The sequence below is a fragment of the Oncorhynchus mykiss genome, chromosome 8 (genome assembly GCF_057628025.1).
Source record: "Oncorhynchus mykiss isolate SJ-2025 chromosome 8, ASM5762802v1, whole genome shotgun sequence".
Lineage (NCBI taxonomy): Eukaryota > Metazoa > Chordata > Actinopteri > Salmoniformes > Salmonidae > Oncorhynchus > Oncorhynchus mykiss.
In genome coordinates, this window is record NC_143029.1 from 60,107,501 (window position 1) to 60,133,802 (window position 26,302).

Consider the following 26,302-nt stretch of genomic DNA (forward strand, 5'->3'; position numbering starts at 1 on the left):
CTCAACCGATCCTGAAACACGATGTTGGTTTGGAATCCAATAAGCCCTCGCAAGAGCCTGGGACTCTGCTGTAACGACATTTCGACCAATCCCATTCCCCGGTTTTAATTTCCCTGAGTGCTGTCTGTGAGTGAATGGCTTCCCCATTGGCGGCCATACGGCAAAGATAGGCAGGGAGCCTCCGCTCCATTTGTTCAGCAAAAAACTCCCCCCTTTTTATTTCTAATCCTCAGTGTTGACATTCTTCAGACAGTAGTAATCACATGAAGAAGGTGACCTAATGTTGGATCAGATTGTCATATTGACTCACAAAGTGCTCTCATCCTACAGTTGACCAGAAAGGGGGGTTGAGAAGGAGGGGTGGAGGGATGGGGATTCAAATATGGGTTGGGGGTGTGGGGGATGGGGGCCCTCTGAGAATTTGTGGCCGTATTGGCAGAGGAAGAGTGAGCAGCCAAAAGCCGCCGCACCACATGTCATATCGACCCCCTCTGCATACAGGCATCACCACAAAGGGAGAAAATGACACTCCCGGCCCCTCACTCTGTCACATACCGGTGACAATTCACCAGACAACCCTCCTCAACCTGTATCTGAACACTGAACAACACAGTGGCATTTGTTTTTTTCTCCCTTTGTCTCTTCTGTGTCTTGTATTGGCTTTCCTTATAGGCTACCTACAGTATGTGTATAAATGGGATCCTGCAGCTCCTATTGGCAACGGGTGATCATCCGTGTCCGCTGTAATGCATCATGCGAGCACGTGCTGACGTGTAATTGTGTGAAGAGGGCTGGAGGTATCGATCGCAGACGCAGGAGCCTCATCAATGTTGAATGCAGTCGCAGTACTCCCCCCTTTCTTTGCTCTCTACCTCCCTCTCTACCTCCATCCCTCAAAAGTTTGTGGACAGCTCTTCAAATGAGTGGATTAGGCTATTTCAGCCAGACCCGTTGTTGACAGGTGTATAAAATCGAGCACACGGCCATGTAATCTCTACAGACAAACATTGGTAGTAGAATGGCCTTTACTGAAGAGTTCAGTGACTTTTAACGTGGCACCGACAAAGGATGCCACATTTCCAGCAAGTCAGTTCATCAAATGTCTGCCCTACTAGAGCTTCCCTGTAAGCTTCAACTGTAAGTGCTGTTATTGTGAAGTGGAAACATCTACGAGCAACAAGGGCTCAGCCATGAAGCGGTAGGCCACACAAGCTTACAGGACGGGACCGCCAGGGGCTGACGTGTAAAAATAGTCTGTCTTCGGTTGTAACACTCACTATCAAGCAACGTCAGCACAAGCACTGTTCGTCGGGAGCTTCATGAAATGGGTTTCCATGGCCGAGCAGCCGCACACAAGCCTAAGATCACCATGCACAATGCCAAGTGTCGACTGGAGTGGTGTAAAGCTCTTCGCTATTGGACTCTGGAGCAGTGGAAACGCGTTCTCTGGAGTTATGAATCACGCTTCACCATCTGGCAGTCCAACGGACTAATCTGGATTTGGCGGATGCCTGGAGAAAACTACCTGCCTTAATGCATAACGCAAACTTTAAAGTTTAGTGGTGGAGGAATACTGGTCTGGGGCTGATTTTCATGGTTTGGGCTAGGCCCCTTAGTTCCAGTGCTGGAAAATCTTAACGCTACAGCATACAATGACAATCTAGAGGATTCTGTGCTTCCAACAATTTGGGGAAGGCCCTTTATAGTTTCAGCTTGACAATACTACCGTGCACAAAGCGAGTGCCATACAGAAATAGTTTGTTCGAGATCGGTGTGGAAGAACTTAGCTGGCCTGCACAGAGCCCTGACCTCCGACTGCGAGCCAGGCCTAATCAACCAAGATCATTGGCCGACCTCACTAATGCTCTTGTGGCTGTCCCCGCAGCAATGTTCCAACATCTCGAGGAAAGCCTTCCCAGAAGAGTGGAGGCTCGTTATAGCAGCAAACAATTACACCAATGATCAACGATAAGCCTATTGTCCATATTCTACAGATAGATTAAATTGAATCCTCTCTCCCCTGTACACACCCTAGAAGGCCCAGTTATACTGAGCAGTGATGAGCACTGGGCTGAACTATAGCAAACCAACTGATTCACTTTAATTGGTGTGGCGGGTGGCTGTAACGAATGATACACACATTGAGCAAAGGACCAGTCATTCCTGAATCATTCTATTATAACAAATCCTCTCTGATCTATTCCATTCGATATGGCCTTCTGGCCTTGCTGCCAGCTTAATGACTTTATACATTAAAGCCTATACTTTTCTATTGTTCTTGCTATGGATTGATAAGGATTCGCATACTTTACAAATACAATACACTGAACAACCCAAAACACTAACATAGTTGTATCAGTTCGTTACAGACGGAATTTCTTAGAAACCTGCTGTTTTCAATGTATCTCCCTGATGCAGGTAACGCTGACGAGGCAACATGTAAAACACAGGGAAACACTATTGAGCCCTCCGAAGCGGAGGACAAGAAAGGCGTCCTATTTTCTTCCACTGGGGGATCCTGGGTGCTAAGGGCTGAATGGTTAGCAGGGAGGCATGGTTAGATGTGGTCAGGTCTAATTGCCGGGTGATTTGACGCTGGAAGAAAAGAGGACAAAATTGTTTTATGGGGCTTTTATAGCACTAAAACAATTAGCCTAGTGTGGAAGGACCTGGGCTAGGGACAGAGTTGGCACTGGCAGGGAACGGGGAGGTATCTTAGCCTTTAGGATATCCCAACAGCTTGGTAACAGCAATGTGGAAACAATTATGATGAAATATTTATCAATCCACTCGTAAGGAAAAGAAGTGGAGTCTGGGATGCCATATTAGAGAACTGGGACATCGGTCTCGTTACATTGGGACGGTTAGCGAGCAAGTGTGCATTGTAGCACTTTCATGCGACATTGAACATTTCCATTCGATTTTCTCCATTATTAGATCACCTTTGTCAAGCCACAGAGGGATGAGCAGTGGACAGGTGCCCGAGCTGTGGCATAAGGAGGGCCCACTCTCTCTCCTCACCCCATGGGACCTCAGTCCAGCCCATCTTCTAATGTCCTTGTAGCGTCCCTCATTCACTCATCTGTCACACTGAGACTCTGCTAATGGGGGCTAGCCACATGACACGATGGGTCCCCCCCAGGGGCCTTCGACCTCTCGCCCTGCCCTACCTCCCTCCGTTTCAAATCCTCAGTCTCCCCTCCTCACTCATTTCTCTCTCCTTCCTCTCCCATCCCTGCCTTTCCCTGCCTCACTACCCCCTCTACTCCCAACCCCTCCCTCCCTCTTCAAAAGGAACGGGGAAATGGCTTTTCCAATCTCCTTGGGGTTTGACTAAAGCCTCAGTGATTTCCCCTGAGCAAGCCCATGGATGCAGGCCCCGTGACAGAGCCTGGTGGCTGGTGCGTAAAGCTCCATCAGTCTTGACAGACAGACAGATAGACAGGCAGACAGACAGACAGACAAAACAAGCAGACAGTGGTGACAGACCAAAGCTTTATCTGAGGAGAAATTGAAATTGCCTGATGGAAACCCAGTGTGAACAAGGCTGTCAGCGCAAAAGAACATGGGAGATTGGTGTGTGTGCGCTTGCGTGTGTGTGTGTGTGTGTGTGTGTGTGTGTGCACTACAGTAGTACCACAGCAGAAACCTTTAGCTGAATCACCACCAGGGCTAATTGGTTTGGTGCTCTGTGGACAGTTTCTGTCAGGGAAGAGGAGATTGGCACTGAAACCACCCTCTACTGTCTTCTGCTCACCCATCAATCAACTGCACTATGCTATTCTCACCATTTCTCACCAACAGTATTTCACAATCAGTTAAGAGACGTGACATAAGATATGGTTTAGATTAAGGAATCGTATTAGGATTGGTTGAGGTCAGTTAAAATAAGTCTGATCAGTTTAAGGGTGTGTTTCCATCCCTAGATCAACCCCGAAATCACATCTTTCCGAAATCACATCTTCCTGAAATTCACATATTCCCGAAATCACATCTTCCTGGTATATTCTCAGCATTCTCAGCATTCAGCATTTTCATTTCTTCAGACAACAAACACAATCGGGTCCTTGGCAGTTGGCACCAGATATACCAAGATGGCAAACTATTGTTTGGGTGACTTCCTACAAGACGCCTTCTCTTGCCTGGAACAATATCAGCTTTTAGTGACACTGACGGCGTGCCAACGCTGCAGATATGAATCAACACGGGCTGACAAATGCCTCAGGACTGGTGCCAGGTCTATTTGTCTGCGGGATGTCGGGGAGAGTTAGGGTGAGAGAGAGGGGGAGAGGGGGGAGGTAGAGAGTGAGGGGGGATGGGGATACCCATCCTTTTGGTGGAGATTATAAGAGTACATGGCCATTAAGGCCAGATGTGGGTGTAGGCAATTCATTTGTTTTGGAGTAATGCAAACTGATTTGACATAATGACACGTGGCGAGTAGGTGAGTGGGTGTGTCTCTCTTCACCTTTTGGTTGTTCTATACCAGTGGTCACAAACCCTGGTCTTTGAGACCCAGAGGGTTAGTGCACACTATTGTTCCAACACAGCAGTAAAGTACCACTGGGTGACTGGTGTTCTATCCAGTATATGCAGTGAACTATGGCCAGAGTGTGTTCCCTCTGGCCAGGCTAGCAGGCTGTCAGTGCTCTGATGGTGCTCTGATGGTGTTTCTTAAGTAAACAGGTGAGTGGAAATGGCTTGGTCGGCTGTGGAGAGCCCTCTACAGTGATGAGAGAAATCACGCTGGGTAAACAATGGCACAAAGCACAGCACTCGGCACACACACACGCGCGCAGACACACACACACTCAGCACACACACACTCAGCACACAAACACTCTGCATACACACCCAGTGCGCACACACACCCAGTGTGCACACACACGCACACAGACAGAGTCACACACACACACAGTGAGATAATGTTCAGCACTCTAGTGCTAGAATCTACTGGTCCTCGACATTCCACTCCAATAGAGCAATGCTACTCTTTGTTCTATTTCTCTCTTTTTCCAAACAGAAGAGAAGTGGAAATTGAGGATAAGTCGAGCAGGTCCATTTACTTTCTGTCATCAGGTGTTCTTTTCTGGAACAGAACTCTGGTCATTTCTGCAGTAAAACTCATCAAAGTGCTCATTCATGGCTTAACCTCAACCATGGGACAGGAGTGAGAATGTACGACAACATACTTTGTTTTATAACTGACTAACCTGTCTCTCTCTCTCTGTCTCTCTGTCTCTCTGTCTCTCTCTCTCTCTCTCTCTCTGTCTCTCTGTCTCTCTGTCTCTCTCTCTCTCTGTCTCTCTCTCTATCTGTCTCTCTGTCTCTCTCTCTGTCTCTCTCTCTCTCTCTCTCTCTCTCTGTCTCTCTCTCTCTCTCTCTCTCTCTCTCTGTCTCTCTCTCTCTCTGTCTCTCTGTCTCTCTGTCTCTCTCTCTCTCTCTCTCTGTCTCTCTGTCTCTCTGTCTCTCTGTCTCTCTCTCTCTCTCTGTCTCTCTCTCTCTCTGTCTCTCTGTCTCTCTCTCTGTCTCTCTCTCTCTCTCTCTCAGAAACGTTGATGGACACACGGGTGGCTACGGCTGAGCTAGGCTGGACGGCCTACCCTGCGTCTGGGGTGAGTAACATCCTTATAGGACTCCAGACAGCACCATGGAAAGTAGTTATGGGATTTGTCTGTACCGTCCACGGTTACCTTCTCTCCAAGTTGATCATTTTCAATCTTCTCTGGCTCAATGTTTCCCCGACCACTTTAGGTGTAAATGGCTAGCAATACCATTCTAGGAGGGCTAAATGGTTATGCCGTATGATAATGCAAGCCAAGGAACTGTATAACCCCAGTACAAATACCCTTTGATTGGCCTTTGTCTCCGTAGCCCAATGAGTCGATCAATATCATCCCCAGCATGTACAATACTGTCTTTCCCCAGACAGACAGACAGACAGCCATGCCATAGAACTACAGCAGCGTAGTAGAGTAGTGCGATCCCGATTGCAGTATTTTTTTTCTTCTCCGTCCCATCCCCGCTCGTAATGACTTAATTACATAATGGGTCCACTTAAGCCAGTGAAAGCCAGCCCAGATCACTTCAATAGAGGCTATAGGGGATAAGACAGCTATAATGCTACAGTAAAGCTTCAGTGTAATGATACAGTTATCCAGGGGAGGAAGCGGGCTAAAGAGGAGCAAGGTCACTAGCACCGGCTGTCGGCTATACAGCCGGGTACATACACATTTTCAGCCGGGTACTTTTTCCACTTAAATTAACTGGGCTACTTTTTTTTAAAAACAATTTGCCAAGTTAGAAAAAAAGAAGTCAGCCGAGCCCTCTCCCGCTATGCATCTTCTAGCGATCTATTGATAGTCTAGGTGCCTGTCAGTCACAAAGTGAGCGATGACAGGGCTCCCGGTACCTGGGTGTGTGTGTTGTGTACGCTGTGGTTGCAGTCACTTTTCTTTACGCGGAGGGAGGGGAGCATGATGCTCCTACGTCATCTGTGTGCGTCAATTTGCATGTTCCATTTATGGTAACGGTGAGTCGAAATCCACTTAGCCTGTTTTCTGGCACATTCATTTATTTTATTTTGCGTGTTTCATCTGCAGCCACGAAATGCTGGCGCATAGGCTTACTGTGATTCGACTGACGAACGGCAAGCTTGACTAGTTTAGAAAAGGTGTTGAACTGACTGAATAAAGTCAATCTCATATGTCCTTACCATTCAGAAATCATACAACCTAGTTATGTATCCATAGTATCGCTTCGGGACAAGTAAACTAAAGTTCTCATTTGTGTTTTTGATATGAAGTCCATCGGGACTTGCCAGACAGCGACTTTAAAGTGCGTGACTTGTTAGTAGCCTCCTGAAATCGCGTCGGAAAGAGAGCTGTTCATTTGACTCCCTAATTTGCATACTGGTAGGGTTTTTGGTGATTATCTGCAGATAAATGATGAAAACTTTTGATGACGATGGTGAATCCTCCTCACTGCAGGAACAGTAGGTAGACTAGTGGAGAGAGCGCCTCACTCTGGTCCAAAATATGATACAAGAAAATGGATTGAATTGTTTTAAAAGCTAATGATACTTATATGGTGTTATCAGATGTTGATGTACGTCTAGAATCAAAGTGTTGACAATGGAACTGCTGCTTTCTGTGTAGCAAAGCCCATGATTAACGCCTGCTTTAATCTTGGCTCCCGAGTGGCGCAGCGGTCTAAGGCTCTGCATCTCGATGCAATAAGTGTCACTACAGACCTGGTTCGATTCCAGGCTGTATCACAACCAGTGGTGATTGGGAGTTCCATAGAGAGGCACACAATTGGCCCAGTGCTGTCCTGGTTAGGGCATGGCCGGAGTAGGCCGTCATTGTAAATAAGAATTTGTTCTTAACTGGCTTAAAGAAAGAATTGCTGAGATAATGCCTCTTAAAAGGAAGCTTGAAGTCAGCAGACCTGCAGGATTATTTAAGAAGAAATCTGTGGGTCAATTGTTAAACAAGCATTTTTTTTATCATATGGCTTGGGGGATCCTGGCTGGCTACTTTTTCTATTTGGCTGGCTACTCCATGTGCTTGTGGAAAATACTGGATTGGGTCGGATTTAACAGATTTGGATTCTTGTGGGTTTCCGGCTACATCCTTTTTCTGCATGAACGGAAATGCCACACTTGCTCCTTTCCTTAGCATACTAGTACCTCCCAGACCGTAGCACAGTGAATCATGCAGCAGCTATGTTGTGTAAAACAACCAGCAGCTGTGTCTAACATGAACAGGCTCTTTGGCATTTTATGAAGCGTTTTACAGACACATCCAAGGAGTTTCACGCCACAAAGAGCACTACAGAGAAACATGGGACTTGCTTCAGGCTGACACACACACATGCGCGCACTGACTCATTCTGATAGCACGATGGATGGTAAGTGGCTAAACGCTGCTTTTGTCCTCCTGAATGAGCGAGTGGCCTGCTAAGAATAGGCCATGATGTAGTCCCGCAGCTGAGCCAAGGGCAGAGCTGGGCTGAGGGTGTGTGTGTGTGTGTGTGTCTTAGATGAGAGCTCTAAAGGGTGTGGAGACTAACAGGATGTCTGATGGGTAACAGTGTATCAAAGAGAATGTGGTTCATTCTGCCTGGCATTGGTTGGGCCTTGGCCTAGCCACCTCTCACCAACCATAGTCCTCAGCATGCACATGAGACACAGGGGACAGAAAGGATTCAAAAGAAGGGATGTTTGTATTAGTCTCATTCTGTTGTACAGTTTTTACAATGGAGGTGGTCAGCATTCTCCATTCCCCATTTCATTTCATCATTTTATTTCCAGAAAGAACTTGATGACGGTTCTCCAAAAGAAATACTGTTGTTAAAATCTCTCTGGGATATGTGGGACGGTAGCATCCCACCTCGCCAACAGCCAGTGAAAGTGCAGGGCGCCAAATTCAAAACAACAAAAATCTCTTAATTAAAATTCCTCAAGCATACAAGCATTTGACACCATTTTAAAGATAAAATTCTCGTTAATCCAGCCACAGTGTCTGATTTAAAAAATGCTTCACAGTGAAAGCACCACAAACGATTATGTTAGGTCACCACCAACTCACAGAAAAACACAGCCATTTTTCCAGCCAAAGAGTGGAGTCACAAAAAGCAGAAATAGAGATAAAATTAATCACTAACCTTTGATGATCTTCATCAGATGACACTCATCATCATGTTACACAATACATGTATGTTTTGTTCGATAAAGTGCATATTTATATCAAGAAATCTCATTTTACATTGGCATGTTATGTTCAGTAGTTCTAAAACATGCGGTGATTGTGCAGAGAGACACATCAATTCACAGAAATACTCATCATAAATGTTGATGAAAATACAAGTGTTATACATGGAATTAGAGAGAACCTGCTCCTTAATGCAACTGATGTGTCAGATTTCAAAAAAACTTTACGGAAAAAGCAAACCATGTAATAATCTGAGTACAGCGTTCAGACAACAAAGCAGCCAAAAAGATATCCGCCATATTGTGTAGTCAACATTAGTCAGAAATAGCATTATAAATATTCACTTACCTTTGATGATCTTCATCAGAATGCACTCCCAGGAATCCCAGTTCCACGATAAATGTTTGATTTGTTCGATAAAGCTCATCATTTATGTCCAAATAGCTTCTTTTGTTAGCGCGCGTTCAGGTCCAGCTGAATGTCGGACGAAAAGTTCAAAAAGTTATATTACCTCCCGTGAAACTTGTCAAACTAAGTATACAATCAATCTTTAGGATGTTTTAATAATAATAAATAATACATGTTCAATAATGTTCCAACCGGAGAATTCCTATGTCTGTAGAAAAGCAATGGAACGAGAGCTAAGTCTAAATATAACTTCCGCAACGCATATAAGGCCCTGCCCCGCCCCCCTTTCGGAAAAGCTGACCACGACTCCATTTTGTTGATCCCTGCCTACAGACAGAAACTAAAACAAGAGCCTCCCACGTTGAGGTCTGTCCAACGCTGGTCCGACCAAGCTGACTCCACACTCCAAGACTGCTTCCATCACGTGGACTGGGACATGTTTCGTATTGCGTCAGACAACAACATTGACGAATACGCTGATTCGGTGTGCGAGTTCATTAGAACGTGCGTTGAAGATGTCGTTCCCATAGCAACGATTAAAACATTCCCTAACCAGAAACCGTGGATTGATGGCAGCATTCGCGTGAAACTGAAAGCGCGAACCACTGCTTTTAATCAGGGCAAGGTGTCTGGTAACATGACCGAATACAAACAGTGCAGCTATTCCCTCCGCAAGGCTATCAAACAAGCTAAGCGTCAGTACAGAGACAAAGTAGAATCTCAATTCAACGGCTCAGACACAAGAGGCATGTGGCAGGGTCTACAGTCAATCACGGACTACAGGAAGAAATCCAGCCCAGTAACGGACCAGGATGTCCTGCTCCCAGGCAGACTAAATAACTTTTTTGCCCGCTTTGAGGACAATACAGTGCCACTGACACGGCCTGCAACGAAAACATGCGGTCTCTCCTTCACTGCAGCCGAGGTGAGTAAGACATTTAAACGTGTTAACCCTCGCAAGGCTGCAGACCCAGACGGCATCCCCAGCCGCGCCCTCAGAGCATGCGCAGACCAGCTGGCCGGTGTGTTTATGGCCATATTCAATCAATCCCTATACCAGTCTGCTGTTCCCACATGCTTCAAGAGGGCCACCATTGTTCCTGTTCCCAAGAAAGCTAAGGTAACTTAGCTAAACGACTACCGCCCCGTAGCACTCACTTCCGTCATCATGAAGTGCTTTGAGAGACTAGTCAAGGACCATATCACCTCCACCCTACCTGACACCCTAGACCCACTCCAATTTGCTTACCGCCCAAATAGGTCCACAGACGATGCAATCTCAACCACACTGCACACTGCCCTAACCCATCTGGACAAGAGGAATACCTATGTGAGAATGCTGTTCATTGACTACAGCTCAGCATTCAACACCATAGTACCCTCCAAGCTCGTCATCAAGCTCGAGACCCTGGGTCTCGACCCCGCCCTGTGCAACTGGGTACTGGACTTCCTGACGGGCCGCCCCCAGGTGGTGAGGGTAGGCAACAACATCTCCTCCCCGCTGATCCTCAACACTGGGGCCCCACAAGGGTGCGTTCTGAGCCCTCTCCTGTACTCCCTGTTCACCCACGACTGCGTGGCCACGCACGCCTCCAACTCAATCATCAAGTTTGCGGACGACACAACAGTGGTAGGCTTGATTACCAACAACGACGAGACGGCCTACAGGGAGGAGGTGAGGGCCCTCGGAGTGTGGTGTCAGGAAAATAACCTCACACTCAACGTCAACAAAACTAAGGAGATGATTGTGGACTTCAGGAAACAGCAGAGGGAACACCCCCCTATCCACATCGATGGAACAGTAGTGGAGAGGGTAGCAAGTTTTAAGTTCCTCGGCATACACATCACAGACAAACTGAATTGGTCCACTCACACAGACAGCATTGTGAAGAAGGCGCAGCAGCGCCTCTTCAACCTCAGGAGGCTGAAGAAATTCGGCTTGTCACCAAAAGCACTCACAACCTTCTACAGATGCACAATCGAGAGCATCCTGGCGGGCTGTATCACCGCCTGGTACGGCAACTGCTCCGCCCTCAACCGTAAGGCTCTCCAGAGGGTAGTGAGGTCTGCACAACGCATCACCGGGGGCAAACTACCTGCCCTCCAGGACACCTACACCACCCGATGTCACAGGAAGGCCATAAAGATCATCAAGGACATCAACCACCCGAGCCACTGCCTGTTCACCCCGCTATCATCCAGAAGGCGAGGTCAGTACAGGTGCATCAAAGCTGGGACCGAGAGACTGAAAAACAGCTTCTATCTCAAGGCCATCAGACTGTTAAACAGCCACCACTAACATTGAGCGGCTGCTGCCAACACACTGACACTGACTCAACTCCAGCCACTTTAATAATGGGAATTGATGGGAAATGATGTAAATATATCACTAGCCACTTTAAACAATGCTACCTTATATAATGTTACTTACCCTACATTATTCATCTCATATGCATACGTATATACTGTACTCTATATCATCGACTGTATCCTTATGTAATACATGTATCACTAGCCACTTTAACTATGCCACTTAGTTTACATACTCATCTCATATGTATATACTGTACTTGATACCATCTACTGTATCTTGACTATGCTGCTCTGTACCATCACTCATTCATATATCCTTATGTACATATTCTTTATCCCCTCACACTGTGTACAATACAGTAGTTTTGGAATTGTTAGTTAGATTACTTGTTGGTTATTACTGCATTGTCGGAACTAGAAGCACAAGCATTTCGCTACACTCGCATCAACATCTGCTAACCATGTGTATGTGACAAATAAAATTTGATTTGATTTGATTTGATTTGAAGTCTCTCATGACCGCGCCTCAGAGCCTATGGCACTCTGCCAGACACCTGGCTCAATCAGCTCTCATTCGCCCCCACTTCACAATAGAAGCCTCAAACAAAGTTCTAAAGACTGTTGACATCTAGTGGAAGCATTAGGAAGTGCAATATGACCCCATTTCCTCTGTATATTGGAATGGCAAAGAGTTGAAAAACTACAAACCTCAGATTTCCCACTTCCTTTTTGGATTTTTCTCAGGTTTTCGCCTGCCATATGAGTTCTGTTATACTCACAGACATCATTCAAACAGTTTTAGAAACTTCAGAGTGTTTTCTATCCAATGCTACTAATAATATGCATATAATAGCATCTGGGTCAGAGTAGCAGGCAGTTTACTCTGGGCACCTTATTCATCCAAACTACTCAATACTGCCCCCCTGTCACCTGGTATATTTGCGATATTTCTATGCCTCCCGTTCTTAAGTTTTGTTTTCGCATATTTGACTTTCGGTTAAAAATAAACTCAGCAAAAAAAGAAACGTCCCTTTTTCAGGACCATCTTACAAAAATAGTTCATAAAACTTTAAGATCTTGATTGTAAAGGGTTTATACACCGTTTCCCATGCTTGTTCAATGAACCATAAACAATTAATGAACATGCACCTGTGGAACGGTCAATAAGACACTAATAGTTTACAGATGGTAGGCAATTATGGTCACAGTTATGAAAAATTTGGACACTAAAGAGGCCTTTCTACTGACTCTGAAAAACACCAAAAGAACGATGCCCATGGTCCCTGCTCATCTGCATGAACGTGCCTTAGGCATGCTGCAAGGAAGCATGAGGACTGCAGATGTGGCCAGGGCAATAAATGGCAATGTCCATACTGTGAGACGCCTAAGACAGCACTACAGGGAGACAGCACGGACAGCTGATCGTCCCCGCAGTGGCAGACCACGTGTAACAACACCTGCACAGGAGCTGTACATCTGAACATCACACCTGTGGGACAGGTACAGGATGGCAACAACAACTGCCCGAGTTACACCAGGAACGCACAATCCCTCCATCAGTTCTCAGACTGTCCGCAATAGGCTGAGCGAGGCTGGACTGAGGGCTTGTAGGCCTGTTGTAAGGCATCACCGGCAACAACGTCGCCTATGGGCACAAACCCACCGTCACTGGACCAGACAGGACTGGCAAAGAAGTGCTCTTCACTGACGAATTGCGGTTTTGTCTCACCAGGGTTGATGGTCGGATTCGCATTTATCGTCGGATGAAATGAGCGTTACACCGAAGCCTGTATTCTGGAGCGAGATAAATTTGGAGGTGGAGGGTCCGTCATGGTCTGGGGCGGTGTGTCATAGCATCATTGGACTAAGCTTGTCGTCATTGCAGGCAACGCTGTGTGTTACAGGGAAGACATCCTCTTCCCTCATGTGGTACCCTTCCTGCAGGCTCACCCTGAAAGGACCCTCCAGCATGACAATGCCACCAGCCATTCTGCTCGTTCTGTGCGTGATTTCCTGCAAGACAGGAATGTCTGTGTTCTTCCATGGCTAGCGAAGAGCCCGAATCTCAATCCCATTTAGCACGTCTGGGACCTGTTGGATTGTAGGGTGAGGGCTAGGGCCATTCCCCCCAGAAATGTCTGGGATCTTGCATGTGCCTTGGTGGAAGAGTGGGGTAACATCTCACAGCAAGAACGGGCAAATCTGGTGAAGTCCATGAGGAGGTGATGCACTGCAGTACTTAATGCATCTGGTAGCCACACCAGAGACTGTTACTTTTAATTTTACCCCCCTTTGTTCAGGGCACATTATTCCATTTCTGTTAGTCACATGTCTGTGGAACTGGTTCAGTTTATGTCTCAGTTGTTGAATCTTGTTATGTTCATACAAATATTTACACATGTTAAGTTTGCTGAAAACAAAGTTGACAGTGAGAGGATTTCTTTTTTTGCTGAGTTTACAATATTTTTGGATATTGAAAATATATTTCACAGCGTTTTAGATGGTACAATGATTATCTACACTCTGTGTGTTTGTGTGAGTGTTTGTTCTGTCACAAACTGAAATTAGACAAACTATTAGAATGTTAGCAGTCAGGAAATGGTGGAGCGATTCCTGCATTTTGCACCTTTAAAAAGACACAGTAATACAAAACCCCTTCTCACTGATGAAGGCAAATAAAACATTTCCGACCTGGTAACGTGATAGTTTTACCTCCCTGCTGACTGTAAACATACCACTGTGACAGAATACGACAGAGACATGGACTTTAGCTATGGTACAGTAGTTCCTTCTGCAACTTTTGTCTTCAGTCTTGAGCCACATTTACAGACATTGAAAGGTCTTAAATGTTCTGCCTAGAGCATGTACAGTTCTAGCAAGGAATTCTGTGTCAAACACACTATATCTTATTGTAGGGTAGTGTTCAGGCAGGTTGCCTATTCTGAATACACTGAATGAGGTAGGAGCTGATGCAGGATGTCTCGGTAAGAGGACAAGGAAGAGAGACCCGAGGTTTCTGTTTAGAGAGGTTTAGCTGTCATTTATTTCCCTCAAACTGTCATCCAAATCATTTCCAAATGTGCAAAAAATGTAAACATCATTGGACAGTGGTTCCTCCTTTAAAAATTGCGAAGCTTACACCGCGGGACTTAGAGGTACCCAGCGTCACTGTTTCATTGCTCCAGACCACCACCTGGGGGAGTTAGAGCACTAATTATGCATTTTGGGTCCCAAGGCTTTTATATGACCAATCATATCGAGTGGTTCCAATGACGAATTTGACACGATCCACCCATCCCTGGTGACTTTCTTCAGCAAAGATGATTGACAAAAGCAAATGTAAATAATTATAACATCATAACGAGTCAAGCAAAACATGTACAATTGAGAGGAATATGTTAGTTAATGTCGAGGCAAACGATCGTGCATATTTTTTTGTCATAAAGTTAATTTACAAAAATCGCTATTTAGCAAGTTAGCTGACTAGCTAACATTAGCCAGCTTGCTAGCTGGTGTAATGACATGAGTATAACATTGTAATTCATGTTGTTTAATGTTTTAGGGACTCCTGAGAAAACAAGCAAACCAGGCTGTCGTCTTGGGAAACAGTGGATGTAAAGAATTTAGCTAGCTAAAGCATTTACTGCAAATTGAATGTACAATTGTGTAAACTTGCTTTGTCGTGCAATGTAGCTAAAGTAACATAGCTAGCTAACTTTTTACTTGCTTATTGTGTAGTGGAGGAAAAAAATAACTGTATGACTTTGGATGTGTAGCTAGCTACAGTATATAGCCGATCTGTGTATGGACCCTAAAATGTTTGGAATGAAAATTAGTTCAGAACCTATCTGTGAACCTCAGCTATTATAGTTGTTGTATCGACTTCAAGTCTGAATGGCATTAATGAAGCCTATGGATTGAGTAGAATATAATGACTTTATTGTGCCAAGGATGCAAGTCCTATATACATGTACTGTAGTTATTACCACACATGAGATCCCCACATTGAAATAACACATATGGAATCAGTTAAGAACAAACTCTTATTTACAAGAACGGCATTCTCATTCCTCCCTGTCGGGGAATTGAACCCCTGTCTCCCGAGTGCCCTCCCTGTCTCTGGTAATTCCAAAATGGAAGACTATCAAATGATTCTCAAAGATGCCCTCTGGTGGTCAAACTAGCACTAACTTGCAGTAACAGAAAAAATGGCTGACAATTAAATGATGTGCCACACTATGGAAAAGATGTTTGAAGAGGGTATTTTGTTTTTTAATTATATTGTAAATGGAAATAGTAGAGTTATGTCTTTCGTGGAGTTATCAGAAGTGTATGGGAAGGTTTGCTCAATCCAAGATTACAACCACTTGATCACAGCATTACGTGAAAACAATTGGAACCATTTCCCTGTTTGACTGCTAGGTTTTATGGGTATTATGACACCTCCACTGTGGGACTCTATAGAGGACTGATGAGACGTTGCTCTCTCTGTACATCTCTATTGCCTAGAGGTGCCTGCAGTTAAACAGACAGTCAAACAAAAAGTGCAATTAAAAGGGGCAGTTCCCTAAAAGTAAAAGAAAAATGAGAGCCTTTCCTACAGGTCGAGGAGCCTCAAAATCTCACAGCCATTACGGAGAGCTATGCATGATGTTGGATGTCAGATTGCCTCAGTACTACATTGAGTGGAGCTCTCGCACCCTAGTGAGCTACATCACACACACACACGCACACACACACACACACACACACACACACACACACACACACACACACACATACACACACACACACACTTACTCACTCTACTGCATCTACTCAAGAATCTAGCTCCAACTACACATTCACTCAATCGCGCAATGAAATGCTGTTTTTATTCTGTAGGATAGTGGGTACTGCATGAAGTAGAGTAGGAGTTCTCCCTGGTCGCTGATCCAAGGTCAGTTTTCTGTTTTTTTCCCTAATGGTTAAAACTAGCATCTGAGGAAGGTAAGCTGATAGTAGATCTGGGTTTAAGGGCAACATATACCTGCAGGGTTGTTGATATTTGAAGACAGTCAGGGTTCTTTGTTTGTACGATTCTTGCAGGAAAGTGTGAAGACACAGCTAGTGGTTTTGACCCAGAATCTTATAGTAAAGACTTGAGTAGTTCTATTTCTATTTCATTGAGGCTCGTTCAGTAAAGCAAGGCTAAGTACCAAGGAGTTATTGTCTCTTGTCTCTTCTCAGAGTTGTTTTTAAGCTGTTCTCGCTGTAAGGGTTCAGGGATTGAGCCTTGCTGCAGGGAGAATGCGGTCTCACTAGTGGAAGTTAACAGAGGAACACAGCACCCTTGCTCTGTCTGTGTGTTTATAGCGCCCGGTGCAGATCTGCTCAAGGCAATGATACGTCTGAGAGATACGTTGAAAGATGAGGCTAGATCACCAGGCACACATTTACAGAGGGTGAGAGGTCATAGCGATGTCAAACAGAGTCGATTGCAGACGTTAGGGGGTATTTATATACGGTAACAGCCCAAGGCTTAAAACTGCAGCATTTTGTTATAGGATCTCTGTCAAAAACATGCTTGAGTGCCTTATACGATGAGCAGAAATGACATGAAAGTGTATACAGTATAACAAAGCAAATGATAAACTAGGCATATACGTAGCACACTTATACATGTTATATAAGGAGGATGTATGTAAAATCACATTGATATAATGGTCTGTATAAATACAGTAGGTTTGAAGTGGATTACATCTTCCTCCGGACATACTGACTGTGTCCTAAATGGCACCCTATTCCCTATATAGTGCACTTCAAAACCATGATATGTCAGTTGACCACATGTAGACACACACACACTCAAACGCATACGTCATATGCTCATATAGGAAAGTAGAAGACAAGGCAAGCAGATGTGACTAGACCACTTATTCAAAGCAATAATGCCTCATACACACACTCTCTCTCTCTTTGTTTTTGTCTCTCTCTCGCTCACTCCTTTTCTCTCTCTCTCTCTGTCTCTCTCCTCTTTCAGTCTTTCTTGCTCTCACTCTCACTCTCTGTCTCGCACGCATGCACGCACGCACGCACACACACACACACACACACACACACACACACACACACACACACACACACACACACACACACACACACACACACACACACACACACACACACAGCTGCTCAGTGATGATGAATTAAATATGGTGTCCCACAGAGGAGAGTGCCCTTTGACCTCTGCCATTCAGCCATGCAGCAGGCCGGGGGCAAGCAGGCGTGAAAGGTAATGGCTCAGACAGACACACACAGTGGCCACTGTGTTCTTTGGAGTCTGGAGAAAACAGCCTCAGATGGAGAAGAGAAGAGGAAGGGAGGAAAGGGGGCGTGGGACGAATGTCAAGAATAGAAACAGAGGAAAAGGAGAGGGATGGAGTGGAGGGTTTTCCGTTTTGGCAATGAGAGATTAGAGAAACCTTAGAGTGGACCGAGAGGGGGAAAGGAGAGCTGGGGAAGGAGAGGGGGAAGGAGTAAGAGGAGGGGGTGGCTTTCAGTTGAGGGAGGCAAAGGGGGGCGTGTAGGATTAAGGGAGACTCGAGCGAGCGGAGATATAGAGGAAAAGAGGGCAATTGTGTGTGGAGAGTGAAAAAAAGAGTGTGGCTGTGCATCGGTTGACTGTGTTTGAATGAGTCTGGGTTAGCGCTTGTGACTCCACGGGTCAGGGATGGCGCACAGGCTTGTGGGATGGGTGTTAGGAGTAGCAGGGGATAGGGGTAGGGGAGAAAGGGAGAGGACGCTGTATGGCGCTGGGGTATGGTGCTGAGGGTAGGGTGCTAGGGGAGAGCGATAGTGGGTAGGGTGTAGATAGGTGCAGATTTAGGTGCTGATTGAGATTCAGATTTATGGCAGAAAGGGGAATTTGGTGGTGCTGCAGAGTTCTATGGTCCTAGCTCCCAAATACAGTGGCTTGCGAAAGTATTCACCCCCCTTGGCATTTTTCCTGTTTTGTTGCCTTACAATCTGGAATTCAAATGTATTTTTTGGGGGTTTATATCATTTAATTTACACAACATGCCTACCACTTTGAAGAACTACACTAATTAGCATAGCGCAATGGTCAAAAAATATTACTAGAAAATATTCATATTCATGACATCACAAGTGAAATATAGCGAAACAAAGCTTAGCCTTTTGTTAATCACCCTGTCATCTCATTTTTAAATTATGCTTTACAGCCAAAGCAAGACAAGCGTTTGTGTAAGTTTATCGATAGCCTAGCATAGCATTATGTCCAGCTAGCAGCAGGAAACTTGGTCACGAAAATCAGAAAAGCAATCAAATTAATCGTTTACCTTGATGATCTTCGGATGTTTTCACTCACGAGACTCCCAGTTAGACAGCAAATGTTCCTTTTGTTCCTTAAAGATGATTTTAATACCCAAAATTCCTCCGTTTGTTGGTCACGTTATGTTGAGAAATCCACCAGAAATAGTTGTCATGACAACGGCAACAAACAAAAAATCTAAATTATATCCATAATATCGACAGAAACATGGCAAACGTTTTTTATAATCAATCCTCAATGTGTTTTTCAAATATCTATTCAATAATATATCATTGGCTTTCAGTAGGAGCGAGAGGAAAAATTACTACCTCTGTCTTTTACGCAAGAATCACTCTGAGAGCCCTCAGCTGGCCACTTATGCAATGTGGTCGTTTACGCTCATTCTTCAACATAAAGGTGTGAAAATACATCTAAAAGCTATAGACACCTTAGGGAATACGTAGAAAAAGGAATCTCGTTGATATGCCTTTCAATGGCCAATAGGGATGCATAGGAAAACAACGGTTTCAAAATAAGAGGCACTTCCTGATTGGATTTTCCTCAGGGTTTCGCCTGCAATATCAGTTCTGTTATACTCACAGACAGTATTTTGACAGTTTTGGAAACGTTAGAGTGTTTTCTATCCTAAGCTGTCAGTTATATGCATATTCTAGCATCTGGTTCTGAGAAATAGGCTGTTTATATTGGGAATGTTATTTTTTCAAAAATAAAAAAGTGCCCCCTAGTTACAAGAGGTTATTAACAAACTATAGTTTTGACAAGTCGGTCAGGACATCTACTTTGTGCATGGCACAAGTAATTTTTCCAACAATTGTTTACAGACAGATTATTTCACTTATAATTCAGTATATCACAATTCCAGTGGGTCAGACGTTTACATACACTAAGTTGACTGTGCCTTAAACAGCTTGGAAAATTCCAGAAAATTATGTCATGGCATGAGAAGCTTCTGATAGGCTAATTGACATCATTTGAGTCAATTGGAGGTGTACCTGTGGATGTATTTCAAGGCCTACCTTCCAACTCAGTGCCTCTTTGCTTGACATCATGGGAAAATCAAAAGAAATCAGCCAAGACCTCCACAAAAATTGTAGACCTCAACAAGTCTGGTTCATCCTGGGAGCAATTTCCAAACGCCTGAATGTACCACGTTCATCTGTACAAACAATAGTTCGCAAGTATAAACACCATGGGACCACGCAGCCATCATACCGCTCAGGGCAGGAGACACGTTCTGTCTCCTAGAGATGCACGTACTTTGGCGTGAAAAGTGCAAATCAATCCCAGAACAACAGCAAAGGACCTTATGAAGATGCTGGAGTAAACAGGCACAAAAGTATCTATATCCACAGTAAAACTAGTCCTATATTGACATAACCTGAAACGCAGCACAGCAAGGAAGAAGCCACTCCTCCAAACCCGCCATGAAAAAGCCAGACTACGGTTTGCAACTGCACATGGGGACAAAGATCATACTTTTTGGAGAAATGTCCTCTCGTCTGATGAAACAAAAATCGGACTGTTTGGCTATAATGACCATCGTTATATTTAGAGATTAAAGGGGGACGCTTGCAAGCCGAAGAACACCATCCCAACCGTGAAGCACGGGGGTGGCAGCATCATGTTGTGGGGGTGCTTAGCTACTGGAGGGACTGGTGCACTTCACAAAATAGATGATCATGATGCAGAATTATGTGGCTATATTGATATAACATCTCATGATATCAGTCAGGAAGTTAAAGCTTGTTTGCAAATGGGTCTTCCAAATGGACAATGACCCCAAGCATACTTCCAAAGTTGTGGCAAAATGGCTTAAGGACAACAATGTCAACGTATTGGAGTGGCCATCACAAAGCACTGACCTCAATCCTATAGAAAATTTGTGGACAGAACTGAAAAAGCGTGTGCGAGCAAGGAGGCCTATAAACCTGACTCAGTTACACCAGCTCTGTCAGGAGGAATGGGCCAAAATTCACCCAACTTGCTGTGGGAAGCTTGTGGAAGGCTACCCGAAACATTTGACCCAAGTTAAACAATTGAAAGGCAATGCTACCAAATACTAATTGGGTGTATGTAAACTTCTGACCCACTGGGAATGTGATGAAAGAAATAAAAGCTGAAATAAATCATTCTCTCTACTATTATTCTGATATTTCACATTCTTAAAATAAAGTGGTGATCCTAACTGACCTAAGACAGAGAATTTTTACTAGGATTAAATGTCAGGAATTGTGAAAAACTGTGTTTAAATGTATTTGGCTAAGGTGTATGTAAACTTCTGACTTCAACTGTACATATGCATATGCCACTTTTCCATTTTTAAAATTTTTTAAATATATTTTTTTCATTTCACTTCACCAATTTGGACTTTTTTTGTGTATGTCCATGACATAAAATCCATTTAAATTACAGGTTGTAATTGCAACAAAATAGGAAAAACGCCAAGGGGGATGAATACTTTTGCAAGGCACTGTTGACACACTGTAACCCAGAGGGTAGGGTTTGGGATACAAAAAGGAGTAGAGGAAAGGCAGTGGTTGGGATGGGAAGAAGGATGGAGTAGTGTGGGGAAAAGGGGGCGAGGTGGGTTGAGATGGGGTGGGAGAAGGTGAAATTGGGTGGAATATAAGGGAATATTAAGGGAAATGGAAGTGAAAGTCTGTGTCCTGGCCTATGACAGGTGTGAGAGGGTAGGTAGGGATGAGTTAATGGATGTCTCATGGGGTGTGTGTGTGTGCGTGTGTGTTTGTGTGTGTGAGTTATGATCAGGCTGGTCAAATTGATGGCTGTCCCCGTCAGGCGTTGATGTGCTCTCCGCATGTCTTAAATAGGAGACAGCCTGGCTGACCATCTGACCATCTGCTGGCCAGACACACACTTCCATTATTCATACACACACACACACACACACACACACACACACACACACACACACACACACACACAACACACACAGGACGGGGTACATGGAGCATAGGTGGGGGGTGTCAGGGGGATGAAGGACAAAAAGAGTGAAGTGATGAGGGAGGTGGAGATTTTAGCATGTAAATCTGGGGGGGGGGGTTGCATGCCAATCACTAAACAATACATCACTAAACACTAAACTAAACAACACTAAAAGCTAAACTATAACGGTGCCCACAACAGCAGTCCCAACAGCAGAGTCCCAACAGCAGTCCCAACACCTTACCTGGCTATCAGCAGAGCCTAGTCTCGCAGGAAAACAGTTAATTCAGCCTCACTTACTACCTTTAAAAAAACATAGCTGATATAGCTGACTTGCTTAAACAAATGTGGTCTCTAATAACTATTGAGACGTACAAACTATGGCATAAGAAGACGACAATCGGATAAGAGGCAATCCGTAATTTTGATTAAGACATTAATGAGCAAGCTAGGACGAACGTAGTCAATATAACTATTTGTTCAGCACTTTTGAAATGTACAGCCTGAGTATTCAGAACATGGGCCGTTCTTACAGTTTTCTCCCTGTACATCAAATCAGAACCGTGGATAAATAAAGGGGGCATATAAGCAGACAATGAAAGCTCTTACAATATTCAATGATTTACATTTCTCTAAAACAGGTTATAGGCTACATGTGCACCACCAAGTCAGAACAGTAACAGTCGGTGAAATTATGAGGGGAAAATAGACAAAATTATCATGGTGAGGCACATGGGCTACTAACAGCTTACTACACAACATACACTTAGTATTACTTTCTTAGCTACAGTATACATATCTCCCTGGCATATTACATTATGTTAGCAGCAGCATACAATACATTTTTGGACTCACCTTGTTGTGCTGTGCTCATTTGAACAGGAAGGTGGCGTGGGCAAATTTTGTAATCAAACTGTGTCATCAAAGTCTGTCATTCTCTGGATTTATGGTGCTTTCAAGATGACTGGGAATTATGAAAAAGCAAAGTTGAATCATGATGACGTCAGTGATCTTCAAGTCGTAGCTCTAGAAAGAGGCCCGAGTTCCTGACTTGCAAGTCGAGTTGTAAGCCGAGTTGGATGACCGCTCAAAACGTATTTTCCCAGTTGGAGCTAATTTTTTCCTGAGTTCCCAGTTGTCTTGAACTCATTGTTGTCAGATTTCCCAGATCCGAGTTAACAGTTGTTTTGAGCGTGGCAAAAAGTCATGCTGGATTGACGGCAAGGCCAATGTTGAATATTTATAATTTTGACGTCATTTTATCTGTGGCCAATGACCTTGAGCCTACTTGGATAGGCACTTCTAATGTAACTTTATGACACCCAAGGGGCATGAATTTTCGAGTTCTACCCTAAGAATTGGCGGTGACGTAGTGTCCCCATGAGTGACGGAACACTGAGCCAATCACGGCACAACTAGAGAATATTACGAACCCCTACATTTTCCGCTGGCTGCCCCACCACCACATAAAGCACTGAGCTAGGTTGAAACACCTGCTTTTTGGAGCTGCCTTACTCAAGAAATCAAAAAAGAGACCATGTTTGTATTTTAAAATCGGTTTATTTGACCTTTATTTAACTAGGCAAGTCAGTTAAGAACAAATTGTTATTTTCAGTGATGGCCTAGGAACAGTGGGTTATCTGCCTTATTCAGGGGCAGAACGACAGATTTTTACCTTGTCAATTCTGGGATTCGATCTTGCAACCTTTCGGTTACTAGTCCAACGAATGAGGCTTTATTAACTCAATTATAAACAATTTTTTACATTTGCAAACTGATATGTGACATGTGGAAATCCAATGTCCCTCTGTGAACAGTTAATGCTACAAAACTGCAAACGAAACAAATGTTATTGATGTCAAATCTAGGCTTTGACCTACGCTCTTCTCCTTTGCAAGGTTTTATCACTCTAAGTACAGTGTGCATGCAAAAGGATTTGGCTGTGGATTAATGTACTCCTGAAATACAGCCCTTAAATGCAATTAACATAGGAGGTTGTAGGAACATTGTGACAAAGTTTGAACCCTCTGAACCATGGAGAAAATAAGCGAGAACAATCTGATTACTAGCTACCTAGTTGATAGCCCTCAACAACTGATTTAAAAAAAAAAATATATTATTCTCTCTTATTTTAGATATTGCTATCAGATAGGGCCTCTGCAACTTCTCTCTAATTGAATTGCATGTAAATGTGACATCTTTTCTAGCATTGAAAAAAGAGGAATAGAAGAATGAGAGAGAATGAGAGAGAGGGAGAGAGAGAGAGAGAGAGAGAGAGAGGTGAACTGTGACCCTGGAGTCTGGAGCTGAAATGGAAAGAGGAGAGAAAAATGACAGTGAATCGTGCTGGCTGTGCTTCAGTGGCCATGGGAGAAGAGCATCTTAATCTCAGGGTGACACACACACCACACACACGCAGTGGAGGATATAGGGTGTGTTTGCTAGGTTTGTCTGACAGACTAGGTTGTATTTGCTCTGCGTAGACATCATCATTTACACTCAACATGGGGACAGGGATGACAGGACAGGCAATTACATGGACCAGGGACGTGTGTGTGCGTGATTGTGAAGAAGCGTTGATGAAGACTAGCAGCCGAAACACGTTGCAGTTGTGTGTATTAGAAATGTACCAAAGGTTGATCTGATCCTTCTATATGTATATTACCTGTAAATACAGTACCAGTCAAACGTTTGGACACACCTACTAATTCAAGGTTTTTACATTTTTTTTTTTTAACATTGTAGAATAATAGTGAAGACATCAAAACTATGAAATAACACATATGGAATCATGTAGTAACCAAAAAAGTGTCACATAAATCAAAATATATTCTATATTTGAGATTCTTCAAAGTAGCCACCCTTTGCCTTGATGACAGCTTTGCACACTCTTGGCATTTTCTCAACCAGCTTCATGAGTTAGTCACCTGGAATGCATTTCAAGTAACAAGGGGTGCCTTGTTAAAAGTTCATTTGTGGACTTTATTTCCTTTTGAATGCATTTCAGCTAATCAGCTAAGTTGTGACAAGGTAGGGTTGGTATACAGAAGATACCCCTATTTGGTAAAAGACCAAGTCCATATTATAGCAAGAACAGCTCAAATAAGTAAAGAGAAACAACTGTCCATCATTACTTTAAGACATGAAGGTCAGTCAATCTGGACATTTTCAAGAACTTTGAAAGTTTCTTAAAGTGCAGTCGCAGAAACCATCAGGAGCTATGATGAAACTGTCTCTCATGAGGACCGCCACAGGAAAGGAAGACCCAGAGTTACCTCTGCTGCAGAGGATAAGTTAATTAGAGTTACCAGCCTCAGAAATTGCAGCCCAAATAAATGCTTCACGGAGTTCAAGTAACAGACACATCTCAACATCAACTGTTCAGAGGAGACTGTGTGAATCAGGCCTTCATGGTTGAATTGCTGCAAAGAAACCACTACTAAAGGACACCAATAAGAAGAAGAGACTTGCTTGGGCCAAGAAACACGAGCAATGGACATTAGACCGCTAGAAATCTGTTCTTTGGTCTGATGAGTCCAAATTTGAAATTTTTGGTTCCAACTGCCGTGTCTTTGTAGGACACAGAGAAGGTGAACGGATGATCTCTGCACGTGTGATTACCACCATGAAGCATGGAGGAGGTTCCAGACGCACCGGATTGTGTCAAGAACTGCAACGCTGCTGAGTTTTTCACTCTCAACAGTTTCCCATGTGTATCAAGAACGGTCCACCACCTAAAGGATATCCTGCTAACTTGACACAATTGTGGGAAGCATTGGAGTCAACATGGGTCCATGACTTGACGAATTGAGGCTGTTCTGAGGGCAAATAAGGGGGTGCAACTCAATATTAAGGAGGTAGTCCTAATGTTCTGTATGTGTGTTTACAGTACATTTGGAAAGTAATCAGACCCCTTTTCCACATTGTGTTACGTTACAGCCTTATTCTAAATTTGATTAAATACATATTTTTTCCTCGTCAATCTACACACAATACCCCAATACCCCATGACGAAGTGAAAACAGGTTTTAATAAATGTTTGCACATTTAGATATAAAAAAAAACAGATATTTACATAAGTAGTTGCTATGTGACTCGAAATTGAGCACAAGTGCATCCTGTTTCCATTGATCATCCTTGAGATATCTGTACAACTTGATTGGAGTCCACCTGTTTATATAAGGTCCCAGTGTTGACAATGCATGTCAGAGAAAAAAAAACAAGCCAAGAGGTCAAAGGAATTGTCTGTCACAGAGCTTGAGAAGGGTACCAAAACATTTCTGAAGCATTGAAGGTCCCCCAAGAACACAGTGACCCCCATCATTCTTAAATGGATGAAGTTTGGAACCACCAAGACTGAGCAATTGGGGGAGAAGGGCCTTGGTCAGGGAGGTGACCAAGAACCCGATGATCACTCTGACAGAGCTCCAGAGTTCCTCTGTGTAGATGGGAGAACCTTCCATAAGGACAACCATCTCTGCAGCACTCAACCAATCAGGCCTTTATGGTAGAGTGGCCAGACAGAAGCCACTTCTCAGTAAAAGGCACATAACAGCCTGCTTAGAGTTTGCCAAAAGGCACCTAAAGG

At 44.0% G+C, this 26,302-nt stretch overlaps 1 protein-coding gene and 1 pseudogene across 3 annotated transcripts in view; both read left to right on the top strand.

Annotated features, from left to right (window-relative positions):
- The window catches only part of LOC110530233 (ephrin type-B receptor 1), a 304,623-nt gene that overhangs the window by 93,734 nt on the left and 184,587 nt on the right, over nt 1-26,302 (top strand). For all 3 annotated transcript variants that reach the window (XM_036985804.2, XM_036985803.2, XM_090182142.1), the window contains exon 2: nt 5,551-5,615. In XM_036985804.2, coding sequence (XP_036841699.2) covers nt 5,551-5,615 — 65 coding nt within the window. The remainder of the gene's footprint in view (nt 1-5,550; nt 5,616-26,302) is intronic.
- Nucleotides 12,634-13,485, top strand: LOC149982046 (uncharacterized; annotated as a pseudogene).